General features: G+C 42.8%; 2 protein-coding genes across 25 annotated transcripts in view; one reads left to right on the top strand and one right to left on the bottom strand.

Annotated features, from left to right (window-relative positions):
• Positions 1-2,877: 2,877 nt before the first annotated feature.
• On the bottom strand, positions 2,878-16,818 carry LOC740222 (putative protein ARB2BP). Of its 3 annotated transcripts, XR_010155285.1 has the most exons (4): positions 15,838-16,818; positions 11,006-11,177; positions 7,062-8,270; positions 2,878-3,345 (listed from the first exon to the last, which is right to left on the bottom strand). XR_010155285.1 is itself a non-coding variant. In XM_001146868.5 (3 exons), the coding sequence occupies exon 3, from the start codon at positions 8,259-8,261 to the stop codon at positions 7,173-7,175; it is 1,089 nt and encodes a 362-aa protein (XP_001146868.1). In that variant the 5' UTR covers positions 8,262-8,270; positions 11,006-11,177; positions 15,838-16,818; the 3' UTR covers positions 5,176-7,172. The 3 variants fall into 3 exon arrangements, 2 of the variants coding, with proteins under 2 accessions (XP_001146868.1, XP_063662135.1); XM_001146868.5 differs by lacking the exon at positions 2,878-3,345 and having other exon boundaries at positions 5,176-8,270; XM_063806065.1 differs by lacking the exon at positions 2,878-3,345 and having other exon boundaries at positions 6,268-8,270; positions 11,006-11,062; positions 15,838-15,926.
• The window catches only part of SENP7 (SUMO specific peptidase 7), a 199,069-nt gene continuing 198,456 nt past the window's right edge, over positions 16,779-17,391 (top strand). For 14 of the 22 annotated variants that reach the window (XR_010155284.1, XR_008547289.2, XM_009446062.5 and 11 more), the window contains exon 1: positions 16,862-16,989. Coding sequence is in view for 16 of the 22 variants with exons in the window: in XM_009446062.5 (XP_009444337.2) it covers positions 16,950-16,989 (40 nt within the window). In the remaining 6 variants the exon portion in view is untranslated. Of the gene's footprint in view, positions 16,990-17,391 lie in introns of all 22 variants that reach the window. The other 8 variants (XM_063806062.1, XM_001146320.7, XM_001146543.7 and 5 more) reach the window with 5 other exon arrangements.

Genomic DNA, 17,391 nt, shown 5'->3' with positions numbered 1-17,391 from the left:
ATACACCAATTTTCGTGTGCCTTGCTTAAGAACAATGATCAATTGATCAATTATCTCCAACATTTTCCACAAGAAAGCAAAAAAAAATCATTACATGGTGATATCAGAGGTTTTAGGATTTCCCTAAAGGCCTCCCATATCAGTCTCTGTCAGCATACATCCCTGGTTTTCAGTTGACAGCCAAAAAAGCAGAGATGTTCTTTATTGACTTCAAGCTGTACAGATAGATCAATATCAGAAGTCAGAGTAAGGGAATAATAAGGGACTAGGAGAGAAAGCTTAAAATAAGCTGTGTTTTCAACACAAGCATTTCCTGTCTGGAGCAAAAATGATGATGTTTTGCATAGAAAAACTGTTTCTAAATATACAGAGCTGTTTATCAAAACATGAAATATTTTGAAATGACAAGATAAACATTCTGCTTTGGTCTATTTGGGCTGAAATTGTTGAAAAAATTCTTCAGTGATACTTGTTAAAGCATGGTGAGGAAGACTTTATTCAAGACCATGCAATAGGTATAGGGGCCACAGCAATGGCATCACAATATTAGCAAGTAGGAATTTATAGCCAAGTAGTAGGGTGGGGTCAATAGATGAAAATTTCCTAAGAGGAAACATCAAGGATAAGGAGGATTATGGCCAAACCAATCTAACAAGATTTTTGCTGAGGATAGGCCAGGGTGATCAGGCATCACTTGTGGGTGGTAGAGGATGAGAAACCTGATCAGGTATTGAGGGTGATCTGGCATTAAGGGTGAGGGATTCTTGCTAAACTGACTTAGCAGGGTTCTTTACTAAAATTGGATTTTACAAGGAAGTGCACAGTGGGCCTACAGCAAGGTTCAGGAGCCTGAGTAAAGTTTGGCCAAGCAAAGAATCGTTACTTTAGCAAAAATACCACAGACTAGGTGGCTTGTAAACAACAGAAGTTTGGCCAGGCATGGTGGCTCACACCTGTAATCCCAGCACTTTGGGAGGCCGAGGTGGGTGGATCACAAGGTCAGGGGTTCAAGACCAGCCTGGCCAAGATGGTGAAACCCTGTCCCTACTAAAAATACAAAAATTAGTCAGGTGCGATGGCAGGCGCCTATAATCCCCGCTACTCGGGAGGCTGGGGCAGGAGAATCGCTTGAACTCAGGTGGCAGAGGTTGCAGTGAGCCAAAATCTCACCACTGCACTCCAGCCTGGGTGATAGAGTGAGACTCCATCTCAAAAAACAAAATCAAAAAACAAAACCCCAACACACACACACACAAAACCCAGAAATTTATTTCTCACAGTTCTGGAGGCTGGAAAGTTCAAGTCAAGGCACCAGCAAATGTCTGGGTCTACTTCCTGGTTCACAGATGGTCATCTCTTCACTGTGTCTTCACATGGCAGATGGGGCAAGACAGCTCTCTGGGCCCTCTTTTATAAGAATACTAACCCCATTCATGAGGGTGGAGGCCTTATGAACTAATAACATCCCCTAATCATACCCTACCTCCAGATACTATCATATTAAAGATTAGGTTTCAACATATGAATTTTGTTGGTGGGGAGAGAAGGGGACACAAATATTTAGTCTATAGCACTCCCAGAGCAATATAATCTTATAACCACAACTGAGTTGAGCTACTTCATTTTTTTTTTTTGCCATTTAAATGGCAAAAAATACAATAACTTTTGCACCAACCTAATAGTTTCAGTTAGCCTGCTTAGTCCAGTTTTAGCAAGAATCCTGTTAGGGCTGGGCACAGTGGCTCATGCCTGTAATCCCAGCACTGTGGGAGGCCAAGGCAGGAGAATTGCTTGAGCCCAGGAGTTTGTGACCAGCCTGGGCAACAGAGCAAGACCTCATCTCTACAAAAAGTTTTAAAAATAGTGAGGTTTTGGTGGCACTTGCCTGTAGTCCCAGCCACTCAAAAAGCTGAGGTGTGAAAGTCACATGAGGCTTGGGAGGTCAAGGCAGCAGTGAGCCATAATTGTACCACTGCATTTCAGCATGGGTGAGAGTGAGACCCAGTCTCAAGAAAAGGAAAAAAAAAAAGGAATCCTCTTGAGTCATTTTAGTGAAAATCTCCATCCTTGATAGCTGAAAACCTTTGATATCTGATCAAATTCCTCACCCTCCATGCATGATATCTTATCACCCTGGCCTGCCTTAGCAAGAATCTCTCTTAGCCTGTATTAGTTAGGGTTTTCTTAGAGAGACAGAACTAATAGGATGTGTGAGTGTGTGTGGGGGGGGCTGGGGGGGGTGAGGGAAGTTTATTAAGTATTAATTTACATGATCACAAGGTCCCACAATAGGCTGTCTGCAAGCTGAGGAGCAAGGAGAGCCAGTCTGAGTCCCAAAACTGAAGAACCTGGAACCGATGTTCAAGGGCAGGAAGCATCCAGCACAGGAGAAAGATGTAGGCTGTGAGGCTAGGCCCATCTCTCTTTTTTCATGTTTTTCTGCCTGCTTTATATTCGCTGGAAGCTGATTAGATAGTGCCCACCAGATTAAGGGTGGATCTGTTTTCCCCAGCCCACTGACTCAAATGTTAATCTCTTTTGGCAACACCCTCACAGACACACGCAAGATCAAAACTTTGTATCCTTTAATCCAATCAAGTTAACACTCAGTATTAACCATCACATAGCCCTGATATTTTCTTTTAGTAATTTTTCATCCACTGACCCCACCTTGCTCCTTGGCTATAAATCTCCACTAGTCCTTGTATTCAGAGTTGAGCCTGATCTTTCTCTCCTACTGCAAATTCCTCACTGCAGTAGTCCTTGTATAAGATCTTCCTTACTGTCTTTAACAAGTATATTAGGCCATTCTTGCATTGCTATAAGGAAATACCCAAGACTGGGTAATATATAAGAAAATAAGTTTAATTGGCTCACAGTTCTGCAGGCTGTACAGGAAGCATAGCATCAGCATCTACTTCTGGAGAGGCCTCAGGAAGCTTACAATCATGGAAGAAGGTGAGGGGGGAACAGGCATCTCACGTGGTAAGAGCAGGGGCAAGCAAGGTAAGGAGAGTACCACACACTTGTAAATGACCAGATTTTTTGAAAACTCACTATCATGAAGACGGCACCAAGCCATGAGGAATCTGCCCCCATGACCCAAACACCTCCCACCAGGTCCCACCTCCAGCACTGGGGATTACAATTCAACATGAAATTTGGGCAGGGACAAATATCCAGACTTTATCATTCTGCCCGTGGCCCAAATCTCATGTCCTCATCACTTTGCAAAATACAATCATGCCTTTCCAACAGTCCCCCCCAAATCTTAACTCATTCCAGCATTAACTCAAAAGTCCAGAGTCTCATCTGAGGCAAGGCAAGTTCCTTCCATGTATGAACCTATAAAATAACAAAGAAGTTAGTTACTTCCAAGATACAATGGAGGTATAGGCATTGGGTAAATATTCCTATTCCAAAAGGGAGAAATCAGCCAAAAGAAAGGGGCTACAGGCCCTATAGAAGCTTGAAACCTAGCAGGGCAGTCATTAAATTTTAGAGCTCCAAAAACAACCTCCTTTGACTCTATGTCCCACATCCAGAGCACATTAGTATAAGGGGTGGGATCCTAAGGCCTTGGGCAGCTCCACTCCTGTGGCTTTGCAGGATCTAGCCCCTACAACTGTTCTCACAGGTTGTTGACAGCCAGGAGCTTTTCTAGGTACAGGTTGCAAGCTGCCAGTGGCTCTACCACTCTGGGGTCTGGAGGATGGTGGTCCCCTTCTCACAGCTTCACTAGGCAGTGCCCCAGTAGAAACTCTGTGTTGGGCCTCCAACTCCACATTTCCCCTTGGCACTGTACTAGGAGCAGTTCTCTGTGAGGGCTCTGCCCCTATAGCAAGCTTCTGTCTAGACACTCGGCTTTTTTTTTTTTTTTTTTTTTTAGACAGGGTCTCACTCTGTTGCCCAGGCTGGAGTGCAGTGGCACCATCATGGCTCACTGTGGGCCTAGGCATTCCAGGCTCAGTCTTCCCAACTCATCTTCCTGAGTAGGTGGGACTACAGGTGTGTGCCATCATGCCTGGCTAATTTTTGTATTTTTTGTGGAGATGGAGTTTTGCCATGTTGCCCAGGCTGGTCTTGAACTCCTAGGCTCAAGTGATCCACCTACTTTGGCCTCCCAAAGTGCTAGGATTACAGGTGTGAGCCACCATGCCTAACCACTCAGGCTTTTTCATGTATCCTCTGAAATCCAGGCAGAGGCTGCCAAGCCTCAACTCTTGCACTCTGTGCACCCAGAGGCTTACCATCATGTTGAAGCCCCCAAGGCTTATGGCCTGCACCCTGTGGAGCTGTGGCCTGAGCTGAACCTGGGTCCCTTTGAGTCCTGGCTAGAGCTTGAGTAGCTGGGATGTGGGAAGCAGTGTCTGAGGCTGCACAGGGCACTGGGGCCCTTGGTCTGACCCATGAAACCATTCTTCCTTCCTAGGCCTCTGGGCCTGTAATGGGATGGGCTGCCTCAAATGTCTCTGAAATGTCTGTCCTCAAGGACTTTTCCCACTGCCTTGGATATTAGCACTTAGCTCCCTTTCAGTTATGCAAATATCTGTAGCAAGGGGTTACTCCACAGCTCACTTGAATTCCTCTCCTGAAAAAGCCTTTTTTCTACCTCATGGGCAGTTTGCAAATTTTCCAAACATTCACGCTCTGCTTCCTGCTTAAATATAAATTTTAAATTTGAGTCATTTCTTTGCTCCCACATTTGAATGTAGGCTGTTAGAAGTAGCCAAGTGACATCTTGAATGCTTTGCTGTGTAGAAATTTTTTCTGCCAGATACCTAAATCATCACTCTCACGTTCAAACTTCCATAGAACCTAGGGCAGTGGCACAATGCAGCCAAGCTCTTTGCTAAGGCATAACATGTGTGAACTTTGCTCCAGTCCCTAAGTTCCACATTTCCATCTAAGACCTCGTCATCCTGGTCTTCACTGTCCATATCACTATCAGCATTTTGGTCACAACCATTTAACCGGTCTCTACGAAATTACAAGCTTTCCCTCATCTTCTTGTCTTCTTTTGAGCCCTGCAAACCATTCCAACCTCTGCCCATTACCCAGTTCCAAAGCTGCTTCCACATTTTCAGGTATCTTTCTAGCAACATCTTTCTCCTTGGGACTAATTTTCTGTGTTAGGGTGTTCTTGCATGCTATAAAGAAATACCTGAGACTGGGTAATTTATAAAGAATAGGGGTTTAATTGGCTTATGGTTTTGGAGGCTATACAGGCAACATGGCACTAGCAACTGCTTGGCTTCTGGGAAGGCCTCAGGGAGCTTTTATTCATGGTAGAAGGTGAAGGGGAGCAGGCCACTCACATGGCAGAGCAGGAGCAAGAGAGAGAGAGGGTGGGGGAGGCACCACACACTTTCAAATGACCAGATCTCACTAGAACTCACTATTGTGAAGACAGCACCAAGCTATGAGGGATCTGCCCCCATGACACAAACACCTCCTACAGGGCCTCACATCCAGCACTGGGTATTACAATTCAACATGAGATTTGGGTAGGAACAAATATCCACATCTAAACTATATCAACAAGTGTCATAAATAATTTATTTCTGAACATACTACTCCTTCTCAGTCTTTCAGCTGTAGCTGAGCTAGCCTTCTTTCTCCTGCCTGAACACCTTTGCATAGGCTGTTCATTTGCCTGTGACTTTGTTCCCCTAGCCAACTACTATTGTTCTTCAAACTAAGCATCATTTTCTTTGGGAAATATTCCCTGAACCCCAAGGCTGGTTAGCTCTCATGGTAGATACTCCATGGCACCCTTTCCTTTTTTTTTTTTTTTTTTTTTAAGATGGAGTTTCACTCTTGTCGTCCCGGTTGAAGTGGAGTGGCACGATCTTGGCTCACTGCAACTTTTGCCTCCCAGATTCACGTGATTCTCCTGCCTCAGCCTCCCAAGTAGCTGGGATTACAGGCACTCGCCACCATGCTTGGCTAAATTTTGTATTTTTAGTAGAGATGTGGTTTCACCACGTTGGCCAGGCTGATCTCAAACTCCTGACCTCAGATGATCCGCCCACCTCAGCCTCCCAAAGTGCTGGGATTACAGGTATGAGACACCGCGCCCAGTCTCCTTTACTATTTAACACTCTTCACATTTGTAATTTCTCAGCCATTGTAAACTCTGTAAAGAGAAAGGCAATGTTGGGGTTGTTTGCTACGGTGTCCCAAACACCTAGTCTTGACTGGCACATAGTAAGCACTCAGATATTAGTTGAAGATGTGAGTGAACATACACACAAGACCAACAAATTTATTTAAAATTTATTTTTCTTCAGACCTGGTGAACAGGGAGTATAACAAATTTTAACAAAAAACATAAACATACAAAGAATGCAGTTTGCTTATGATGTTTAATTTTTATGTTCACTTGTAATTTTACTATGGTATTATTATAGAAATCAAAGATTGATTCAATATCTAATTTTTATCAATTGCCATTTTGTTGTCATTATATCAAACCACAGCTTTTTAAAAGAAAGATCTTCACACTTAACTAACACTGTAAAATATTAATGATGACACTGAATTCCCAGTTCATCAACAGGCTACAAAAGAGAATATGTTCACTTTTCAAAAAAGCAACAAAATGGCCAGGTGCAGTGGCTTATGCCTGTAAGCCCAGCACATTGGGAGGCCAAGGTGGGTGGATCACCTGAGGTCAAGAGTCCTAGACTAGCCTGGCGAACAGCCCATCTCTAGTAAAAATACAAAAATTAGCTGGGCTTGGTGGCATGTGCCTGTAGTCCCAGCTACTTGGGAGGCTGAGGCAGGAGAACTGCTTGAAACCGGGAGGTGGAGGTTGCAGTGAGCTGAGATGGTGCCACTGCACTCCAACCTGGGTGACAGAGACTCCTCCTCCTCCTCCAAAAAAAAAAAGCAACAAACCTGGCCATGGCCATGTGCAGTGGCTAATGCCTATAATCTCAGCACTTTGGGAGGCTGAGGTGGGAGGTTCGCTTGAGGCCAGATTTCCATACCACCCTGGGCAGCAAAGTCAGACCCTGCCTCATAAAAACCAAATAATAAAAAGTAACAAATCAAACCTCAAGCCAGAACATCATATTGTGTGTGAGTTGAAAGTGTTCTTTTTTCTTCCAGAATCTGTATTAGCAAAGTTGCAGAAGGACAAAAAAATCTTAGATGACAAAAGTAGTTTAAGCACTTTGCTTTCTTTTTGTGGAGCTTCTAGTCACTATTGGCATTCGAGAGAAATTAATGGTTGTTCTGGCTTTTAAAGCTTTTTTAAAGTACTTAAAAATTGACTGAAGGCTAGAGGAAGGGGCTAAGATGTACTTTTCTGTACCAGCAGAAACCATAGGAAATTCCTTTTTGAAAACAGTAGCTGCAGGTTTATCCAAAGGCTTAGGACTTGTCACCCATTCACGGCAGTGGTGCTTTATCCATGCTAATAATTGTACATCACTTCCCAGCTGGTGTCCTACATGATGTTCAGAGTCGATAAGTGCAACAGCATATACTTTGCTCATCACTTCCCACCTTCTACGAACAAGCAAGTCCATAAAAACCAAGCCTCCATAACCATGTACAATGAAGGCAATATCCTTGCCTTCAGTCTTTGAAATGAAGTAATCCCATATGTAAGCCGTGTGTTCTTCGGGGGTGTTGCTGCATCTTTTTGGAATGCATTTGGGAGGATGCTGGAGAGAGAAAAAGCTCCCACCTTGAACCATTTTTAGAGAAGATGACTCAATATTTTGTGTTAAAAGGCCTTTCCACTCTTTCTCCACCTTTGGTTCCACAAAATTATCATTGGGGTTTAGCACAATTACATCATAGTGTGCCTGCAATGCCATTTGAATACATGGTATCTGACTTCCATGTTGGAGACCATGATGTATTATTGCCTGTTGACTCCACTGACCAGCTCGAAAGACCCCATGGTCTTGAAGAAGGATAAGAAGAGCAGAATGGTGATTTGTTAATGCTTTCTCGCTCATGAAAAAGAAGCTTCTTGGTTCTTCTTTATCAGCCTCAGGTGGGATATATACTTTTTCTAATTTGCACACTTTCTCCAAAAGCTCATAAATGTATTGTTCAAGCAAATGGCCAAGGGCCTGGTAGCGCTTGCTATTTTTCTCAAGGACATTTTCATAATAGTTAAAGACAAAAGGCCTTTGTGTCTCAGTGTGTCTGAATTCATCCTTTTCATTGAAGTCATATTTAAGTTCTCCTAGTAAGTCAGATTGTTCAATAAATTTTTGGAAGCTCAGCTCCTGTGTCATTGGTAACCACTGAAAGTTAAAAGAGTAATAGTATATAAGTGCTAGCAAAAGTAAAATGAAAATTTCAGCTTGCCAAATTCTTCCTATGGCACATGATGCTAAATTAAGCATGTCAGAAAGACATTATCCTTCTAACCTATGGTAAAGACGTCAATTCAAAATAATTGTGAATGATTCAAAGCAGTGAAAGACTGAATATATGAAGAGACAATGGAGAGACCATATGTAAATATGGATTTTTTGACATAACCTGCAGCAACCTGCCCAGGAAGCCAACCCCTCATTTACAATAAACAACTCAGGAAGTCAGTCTGGTATGTCAGACTGGCAGGAAACCAGATTTCTATCACTAGTGAAAATTCAGGAAACTAACCAGTAACTTCTATAACAATTGGTGCCAAATGGCAAGAACTTCATTAATAACTGACAGCTTTCGTAATTTTGTCCCTATTTCCAACTTGAGACCAACCAGAGAGAGCCAAATATGTACCCCTAACCAATCACGCAAGATGTCCCCATTTCTAGTTAGCTCACCTACAGCTTCCCCATGACAACTTGCAATCAGGGCAAATGTGAAGTCTTCTCTTTTTTCCCCCACTATACAGCTCTCCTACTCTTCTGCCTGCCTTGAGTCTTGCCAAAACACAAGTGATAGTGGTGGACTCCCTTGCTACAGCAGGCTCAGAATAAATAGGCTTTTCTCATTTGGTTGGTCTTCATTTATTTCTGCAGAAGATATTTAATAACTTTTGCTGTTAAATGAACGGCAGAAGATAGAAGCGGGAGTGAAATGTGAATCAGGCAATGGAGATTATGATCAATTCAGCGAATACTAGAAGATACAGTTATTCTGATGTCTGAGAAGGAAAAAAATAGGCTAGATGAGAAGTTAACTTAGTTGCTGTAGGTAGAGCTTAAAGCGGGGGAAAAAAGGCTTTGAAAGGTTAAGTGGCTTTCTCTAAAGCCAAACAACTATGAAAGAAAAGATTGTGTATGAGGCTGACTCTCAAATGCACTTTCTTAACAGATATATTAACACTCTCCCTTCTTAATTTCTTAACACTGACACTGGCAAGCTACAACCTACTTCCAATAAGTTGCACTCAAAATGATTTTCAGTGCAACTTGAGTTGCTATTAGGCCTAAGGCAAAATTCAAATGGTGGTTGCTTGGATGTCTTAAATCTCTTTTAATTTTTTTTTTTTTTTTTTTAGATGGAGTCTCACTCTGTTGCCCAAGCTGGAGTGCAGTGGTGTGATCTTGGCTCACTGCGACCTCCACCTCCCAGGTTCAAGCAATTCTCCTGTCTCAGCCTCCCAAGTAGCTAGGATTACAGGCGTATGCCACCACACCTAGCTATTTTTTTTGTATTTTAGTAGGTTTCACCGTGTTGCCAGACTGGTCTTGAACTCCTGAGCTCAGGAAATCCACCTGCCTTGGCCTCCCAAAGTGTTAGGATTACAGGCATGAGCCACCACACCTAAATTTTTAATTTTTTTCCCCACTTCAATAAGCTGGTCTAAGATTTCTTAACTCCCTTCTCACTTTCTAAATCTTATTCTCTGACCCCTCTAACCCAACAGGTACTTTATAAAGGTTTTTGGTTGTCCAAAGCACTATCCACACTGCTCTCCATTCCTTCCTTTTCTGTGAAAAATGCTTCTAGTCTTTGCTGATCTCAGGTGTTATTTTGGAGAGACAGGGTCTGACTCTGTCACCCAGGATGGAGTGTGGTGGTGTGATCACAGCTCACTGCAGCCTCGACCTTCTTATCTCAGGGAAAAAAAAATATTAAAAGAGATTTAAGACATCCAAGCAAGCACCCCCTCAGCCTCCCAGGTAGCTAGGACTACAGGCACATGCCACCGTGCCTGGCTAATTAAAACAAATTTTTTTTAGAGATGGGATCTCATTATGTTGCCTAGGCTGGTTTGAAACTCCTGGGCTCAAGTGATCCTCCTGCCTTGGCTTTCCAAAGCGCTGGGATTACAGGTGTGAGTCACCATGCCCAGCCTCTCTCTCAGATGTTATTACATAATTAATTTACTTTTTCTAAAGTGTAAATAATTGACAGACTTAACTATCTTTAAAAAAAAAAAAAGACTTGAAAATGGATGCAATGCACGGCAAAAATCCATGCTTCAAAAATCCAAGATTTTTTTTTTTTTTTTTTGAGACAGAGTCTCGCTCTGTTCCCCAGGCTGGGGTGCAATGGCACGACCTTGGCTCACTGCAACCTCCGCCTCCCAGGTTCAAGCTATTCTCCCACCTCAGCCTCCCAAGTAGCTGGGATTACAGACATGTGCCACCACGCGTGGCTAATTTTTTGTATTTTTAGTAGAGACAGGGTTTCACCATGTTGGCCAGCCTAGTCTCGAACTCCTGACCTCAGGCGATCCACCTGCCTCAGCCTCCCAAAGTGCTGGGATTACAGGCGTGAGCTACTGCGCCCAGCAAATCCAAAAATGTTTTACATTGAGGCCGTGGTGAAACAATCTAATGGGATGTCACAACCTTGTTCAAAATTTTCAATGGTGACGTTTGTTGACTTCTTGTTTCCAGACTGGCATGTAAAAATCTTGGAAGTTGCTACTCAGTCCTAACAACAAGTAAAAAGCTAGACAAACCAAAAATCAACAGCTCTTCTTCATAAGATCCATAAAATAAGTAAGGTTACTGGGCATACTACTGCCTCCAAAATTGGAGGGACTGAAAGCAAGTGAATGTAGAGAATCACAACTTACCAGAGCAGAAACTAGCCGCTGAAGCCTCCAATGGAACAAGTACCAGGATAGGTAAACCTGAAGGATCAGTGTGGACAAGTCAGAGGGACCTAGCCATTCCCTCTTCCCCGCTCTCCAATTTTTTTTAAGCTCCTGGATCTCTCACAGGTCCTCAGGGTGATTATCCATGCCTCTGGTAGTGGGTGGGGAAAAGGAGCCATTTTGAAATACGCCAGAGCATTTTGTTCTTCTTAACAAGGTCTGCCCTCAGGAGAAGGTATTTAATGAGAAGCTAACCTGCTGGGGTTTTATCAGAGCCTAACTGACTTGGGGGAAGGGAAATACCCAACTCTAGCCCACTCTAGCTACCCTGCCCAACCCAAGAGGGTTGTAGTGAACTGAGACCTGTGAAGTTCACAGTCTAGATGCATAGGCTTACTAAAATTCTCAATGGTCTCCCTTCTCACTCAGAATGAAAACTAAGTTCTTACCATGGCCGACAAGGTCTCACATGGCCCTTAGCTCTCCAATGTCATTTCCTACCACTCTCTCACTGGCTTACTTATCCAGTTACATGATCTGGGTCTTAGCTCTTTCTCAGGTGTCATTTCCTACCACTCTCTTGTTTACTTCACCATAGTCGCACCTGGTCTACTTTGCTGTCAATTTGTGAAGGAAGCTCCTGTTTTAAGGGTATTCACTCTTGCTATGCCCACAGCCTGGAATATTCCTCCCCATTATAGATGTCTATAGGGCTTTTATTTTAAAGTTTCTGCCCACTTTTTATCTCATCAGAGTGATTTTCTTTGAGCAGTCTATCTGAAAGAGCAACTCTCTCCCTTTTTTTTTTCGGGACTTATTACCAACTGACGTATGTTTGCTTACTGTCTACTTCTCTCCATTAGAATGTAAGTTCTATGACAGCAGGAAAAGGGACTTTGTTTTGTTCACTACTGTATCTCTAGTTCTTGGAATAGTGTCTGGTGCACAGTAGGCACTTAAATATTGTTAGAATTTTACAATTTTTTGCCAAGCACATAAAGAAGTAAGCACACTTTAAAAGTCCTCTAGCAATATATTAATACATAAGAGAAAGATGCAAAGCTTTTGAAAAATTATAGAGACTTCTTTTATAATTCTAAACTTAATAAATGTCAAAGGTTTATTAATTATTCTTAAAGAATATTCCATCCATCAATTTATATATGCTTTGTCTTTTGCAAATCAAGATAAACCATCTCTCAAGCAAATTCAACATGGTTCATCAAAATAAAAAGGGAGAGAATCAAACAATTTTTATGCTTAATTTTCCAAAGACTGGATTAGAATAAGATAGTGTAGGGGAGGAAAAATAATTATTTCCTTAACCCTCATGAGTTCTTAGTTGGAATGAACCCTTGTAACAACAGAAAAACGAAGAAGTTTATTAATGCATGCAGCGCATATCACCTTAGAGAAACCTAAATGCGGAGTAACTCAAAACAGTGGCTTACAACTCTGGCTTATGTTAAGTATCTTCAACAAAGAACAATAAATTTCTGGAGAGAAGAAAGAACAAAGGAAAGAGTTTTAGGCTTCCAAGGGTGAGAAACTGTGGGAATGTAAATCTACAGAAGGAAACTAATACAGTAAGGTTTGTTTGCAGATTCGTCTGGGGCTTTCTGGGCTGGTAAGAGCCTAGACAGAATTTATGTCCTGCCTTTTAGGCAGAAAAAGGAGCAAGCGAGCTTTCCCTCCTTAATTGCCTTCAGCTCAAAAATAATTTTTATATAAAAGAGGTATATTTTGGCCTGGCGCAGTGGCTCACGCCTGTAATCCCAGCACTTTGGGAGTCTGAGGCAGGTGGATCACGAGGTCAGGGGTTCGAGACCAGCCTGGCCAACATGGTGAACCCTTGTCTCTACTAAAAATACAAAAATTAGCCAGGCATGGTGGCAGGTGCCTGTAATCTCAGCTACTCGGGAGGCTGAGGCAGGAGAATCACCTGAATCTGGGAGGCGGAGGTTGCAGTGAGCTGAGATCGTGCTATTGCACTCCAGCCTGGGCAATAAGAGCAAAACTCAGTCTCAGGGGAAAAAAAAAAAGGCATATTTTGAGGTGACATTCTGGTTTCCTTCAATAGTTTACCTTCAAGAATAAGAAGACTGTTAGAGCTAGAAGGGACCTTATTGATATTCTTAGCTAACATGTTTATTTTATAAATGGAGAAGTTGATGTTTTCAAAGGTAAAGTGGCATGCCCAAAGTAACTGAGGCAGCTCAGGAGCCTGAGAGATTTTTTTTTCCCCTTTTTTGACTTTTATTTTAGGGTCGGGGGAATGTGCAAATGTGTTACAAGGGTAAATTTTGTGTCACTGGGGTTTGGTATACAAATGATTTCATTACCCAGGTAGCGAGCATAGCATCTGACAGGTAGTTTCACAACGCTCACCCTCCTCCCACCCCAAGATTAGTTTTCACCAAAGATTTAAAAATGCATAGTATTTGACTTTTTATTTCATTCATTTACCAAAAATTTAGTGAGGCCATTTGGTAGGCACTTTGTTTCCTATGTCAAGTACTCCAGTCGTTTTACGCAGAATAAAATTTTAAAAAAGGAGAACAGCATATACGCATTAAAGAAAATTTGAAATTAGGCTTTTCCAGTATCCTGGATTAGGTGGTGACACAGCTGTAATGATTTGTTCTAGGTGTGGTTATTTCTTAAAAAACAATTGTGAAAATATATATAACAAAATTTACCATTCTAACCATTTTTAAGTGTGCAGTTCAGAGGCATTACGTACATTCACATTGTTGTGTAACCATTACTGACATCCATCCACAGAATGCTTTTCATCTTACAAAACTGTAACTCTATACCCATTAAACAATAACTCCCCATTCTCCTCATCCTAGGCACTAGCAACCACCATTCTACTTTCGATCTCTCTGAATTTGACTTCTCTAGGTTAGGTGTGATTATCTTTAAAGAAGAGGGTGGGTGGGACACCAGAATCATAGATGCAAATAACTTTAATTAGCGTATTTGGATTTTTAAGGAACCCCTTTCCTTTCTAGGATCAAAAGTGGTTACATTTAACAATATTTACATTTTTCACAGGTGATTAGTAAGCTTTTATAAGAAGTAATTTTATAATCTGAGAAGTTAGGAAATCCCCTGGTTACAGAGTAATAATCTAATACAGTAATTATCATCCTTTTTTATATTTAGGAACAAGGTCCTTTTGTATATACCATGCCATTAAGAAGCACAGAATGGAGAATACTTTTACTCAGAATATTTAAAAATATCTAATGATACTTTTTTTTTTCACAATGAGTAAGTTTTCATTTATTTTCATATTTAGGAAAGCAAAACAAAACAAAAAACCTCTAGAGAATATGTTTGAAAGAAAGAATACTGTTTTGGTACAAAAGCAGCACTATTTTTCTTTTCCCAACACAGAAAGCAATTATGCAGTTTTTAAGAAAAATAATAATGCCTGTATTACAATTCCATTTAGTAAATTGTAGAAAATAATAGTGGTTGTAAAATTATATCTGTAGAAATTTCAAAATTAGATGAAAGTACATAATGTCCCTCCCCACTGTTCACCTCTCCCTAGGGAACAAAAAAGTTGTATTTAATCCACCAGAGGCAAGGACACATAGAAAAAAGAATATTAGAGATAGGAAAAAGAAAAAAGCAGATGTCACTAAGTGTTGGTTTTACCAAATTGGAGTATGCAACAGAATCGTCTGGGAAGTTTATTTTTTATGTTTTTTGGAGACAGGGTATCTGTGTGTCGCCCAGGCCGCAGTACCGTGTAGCGATCATAGCTCACTGCAGCCTCAAAGTCCTGGACTCAAGTAATCCTTAAATCTCATCTTCCTCAGTAGCCGGGACTATAGGTGTGCTCCACCGTGCCCGGGTCATTTTTTTTTTTTTTTTCCGAGACAGTCTGGCTCTGTCGCCCAGGCTGGAATGCAGTGGCCTGATCAAGGCTCACTGCAACTTTTAACTCCATGGGCTTAAGTGATCTTCCTGCCTTAGCCTCTTGAGTATCTGGGACTACAGGCATGCGCCACCACGTGTGGCTAGTTTTTAATTTTCTTTGTAGAGAGGAGGTCTCATTATATTGCCCAGGCTGGTATCAAACTCCTGGGCTCAAGGGTGAGTCATAGCATCTGGCCTGTATATTTTTGTGGAGAGGGGGGTCTTGCTTTGTTGCCCAGGATGGTCTGGAATGTCTTGGCTCAAGCTATTCTGCCTCGGCCTCCCAAAGTGCTGGGATTACAGACGCGAGCCACTGTGTCCGGCCCAGCTTGACTTTAGAGTCAGTTAAGTTCTTTAGTTAAAAAAGTTAATTTGGGCCAGGCGCAGTGGCTCACGACTGTAATCCCAGCACTCTGGGAGGCTGAGGCGGGCGGATCACGAGGTCAGGAGATCGAGACCATGCTGGCTAACATGGTGAAACCCCATCTCTACTAAAAAATACAAAAAATTAGCCGGGCGTGGTGGCGGGCGCCTGTAGTCTCAGCTACTCGGGAGGCTGAGGCAGGAGAATGGCGTGAACCCAGGAGGTGAAGCTTGCAGCGAGCCGAGATTGTGCCACTGCACTCCAGCCTGGGCGACAGAGCGAGACTCCGTCTCAAAAAAAAAAAAAAAAAAAGTTAATTTGTGAGGAAACTGAAAATTCAATTATTTTTCAGAAAGCAATGTTTTTGTTAAACAGAAATTAACCAAATAAAACGAAATCCTTACAGTAAACTTCAATCCCAGCAAGACTTAAAGTATTTCTGCTTTGCAGTCATTCCTGCCATGTAAAACACTTCCCCAGGCCCAACACCCCACAACACCTGGGGCCTTACCTCTACCTGGAGACTGACCACATTATAATTAAGAAGGCTTGACTCACGATGAAGGAGACTGCTCTAGTGGACGAGTTGGGCCGATCCCTTTATTGACTCCGTTAGGATGGGAGATGGGGGTTGGAGGGATAGGCGTTAGGGGTATAAAGGGGCCAGCTTGGGAATCAAACCCTACTTCCAGAGTCCCTTCGGGCTTTGAACATGCCAGAAACATTTTCCCTGCTTAGAGCACTGTGCTGAATTTTGTTAAACTTGTGACTAAATCGTCATGAAAGCTTACACGTGCATTTAAAAATTATTCAGATATGCACCATTAGGGATAATCAGGCTAATAGTACCAGATGTTGAGTTCATTGAGGACTGGGTTAGTCCCTTAAGTATCGTGGTAAATGTTAATTGAACAAATTCCAGTTTATAGCCACCCACTTTCTGTCATATCAGCATTTCAGTTATTGAAAAATTAAGTTCTAGCTTTTAAGGAACTTTAAAAATCACAAGTTCGAATTTTAAAAAGGAATCCTAAGGCATTTTTCCTTGTCTGCTGACATATTTCCACAGCAAATGCTAAACTAATAGCTAGGCTATTATTAGCTGATTTTGCCACCTTAAAATCTTTTGGTTTCTGAGTTCGAGGAAAGGCGTTGGGGGCAAATATGTAAGAGAGGCTGTGAGGGATGTAATACTGCAAACGCTAACGTTTTGTTTTCCTAGTTGTTTGGCCACCTCGCGAGATCCAGTGAACCGGAGGAGTTCCTGTTTTTCCCTTTTAATTTTTGTCAATCTAATCTTCAAAGTCAACAAAGCTAAAATCGAGCACCCAGGTGGTTCACCTCCCCAGAGGGGCTCAGATCATGAAATAAACGCCACCAAAAAAACGCTGGAAGAAGCAGCCCACAGTGAAAAGTCCCAGGAAGTGATTTCCGGTCGAAGGTGGGAGGGGCGGCTGATTTCCGGTCGAAGGGCCGGCGACGGCTCTTGCGCAAGCGCGCTTCGCACTTTGCTGGCTTTTTTTTTTTTTTTTTTTTTTTCCTTTCCCCTCCCCCTCCCTCTCCCAAGCCGGAGGGGTCCTGAGGTGACAGCGCCTGCAACTGAAATTTCAGCAGCGGGAGAAGATGGACAAGAGAAAGCTCGGGCGACGGCCATCTTCATCCGGTGAGAAAGGGTCGGAGAAGGGCTGAACATATTGTCTCCTACCCGGGGGAAACGGGAGGCGCAGGCGGCAGCTGGGGTTGCGGCCAGAAGCCGCGGGGGCGAGGGCGGGGGCGGGGAGAGGAGGGGGCGCGCACAATGGAAGGCTCCCGGGTCGCCCCCGCCCCTGGAGTCGAAGACCCGGTCCGAGCTGTCATCGAAGCCTCGGGCGCTCTTCACCTCAAAACCCCTTTTATTTTTTCCCTCCTCCCGCGAACACCCTCCTTGCGTCTCATCGGCCCATGGATCTTCCCGGTTGGCTTGTCACTCTCTGCCACGCCTTCCTCGTAATTCCACCAATGTTCCAATTTCATTTCGGCTTCTCAGCGCCTGACCCCACTTTCCTCTCTTCCTTTGATTCTCGAC

Source organism: Pan troglodytes, chromosome 2 (genome assembly GCF_028858775.2).
Source record: "Pan troglodytes isolate AG18354 chromosome 2, NHGRI_mPanTro3-v2.0_pri, whole genome shotgun sequence".
Lineage (NCBI taxonomy): Eukaryota > Metazoa > Chordata > Mammalia > Primates > Hominidae > Pan > Pan troglodytes.
The sequence above is the reverse complement of the archived record's forward strand: the minus strand, read 5'-3'. Positions and strand labels throughout refer to the sequence as shown.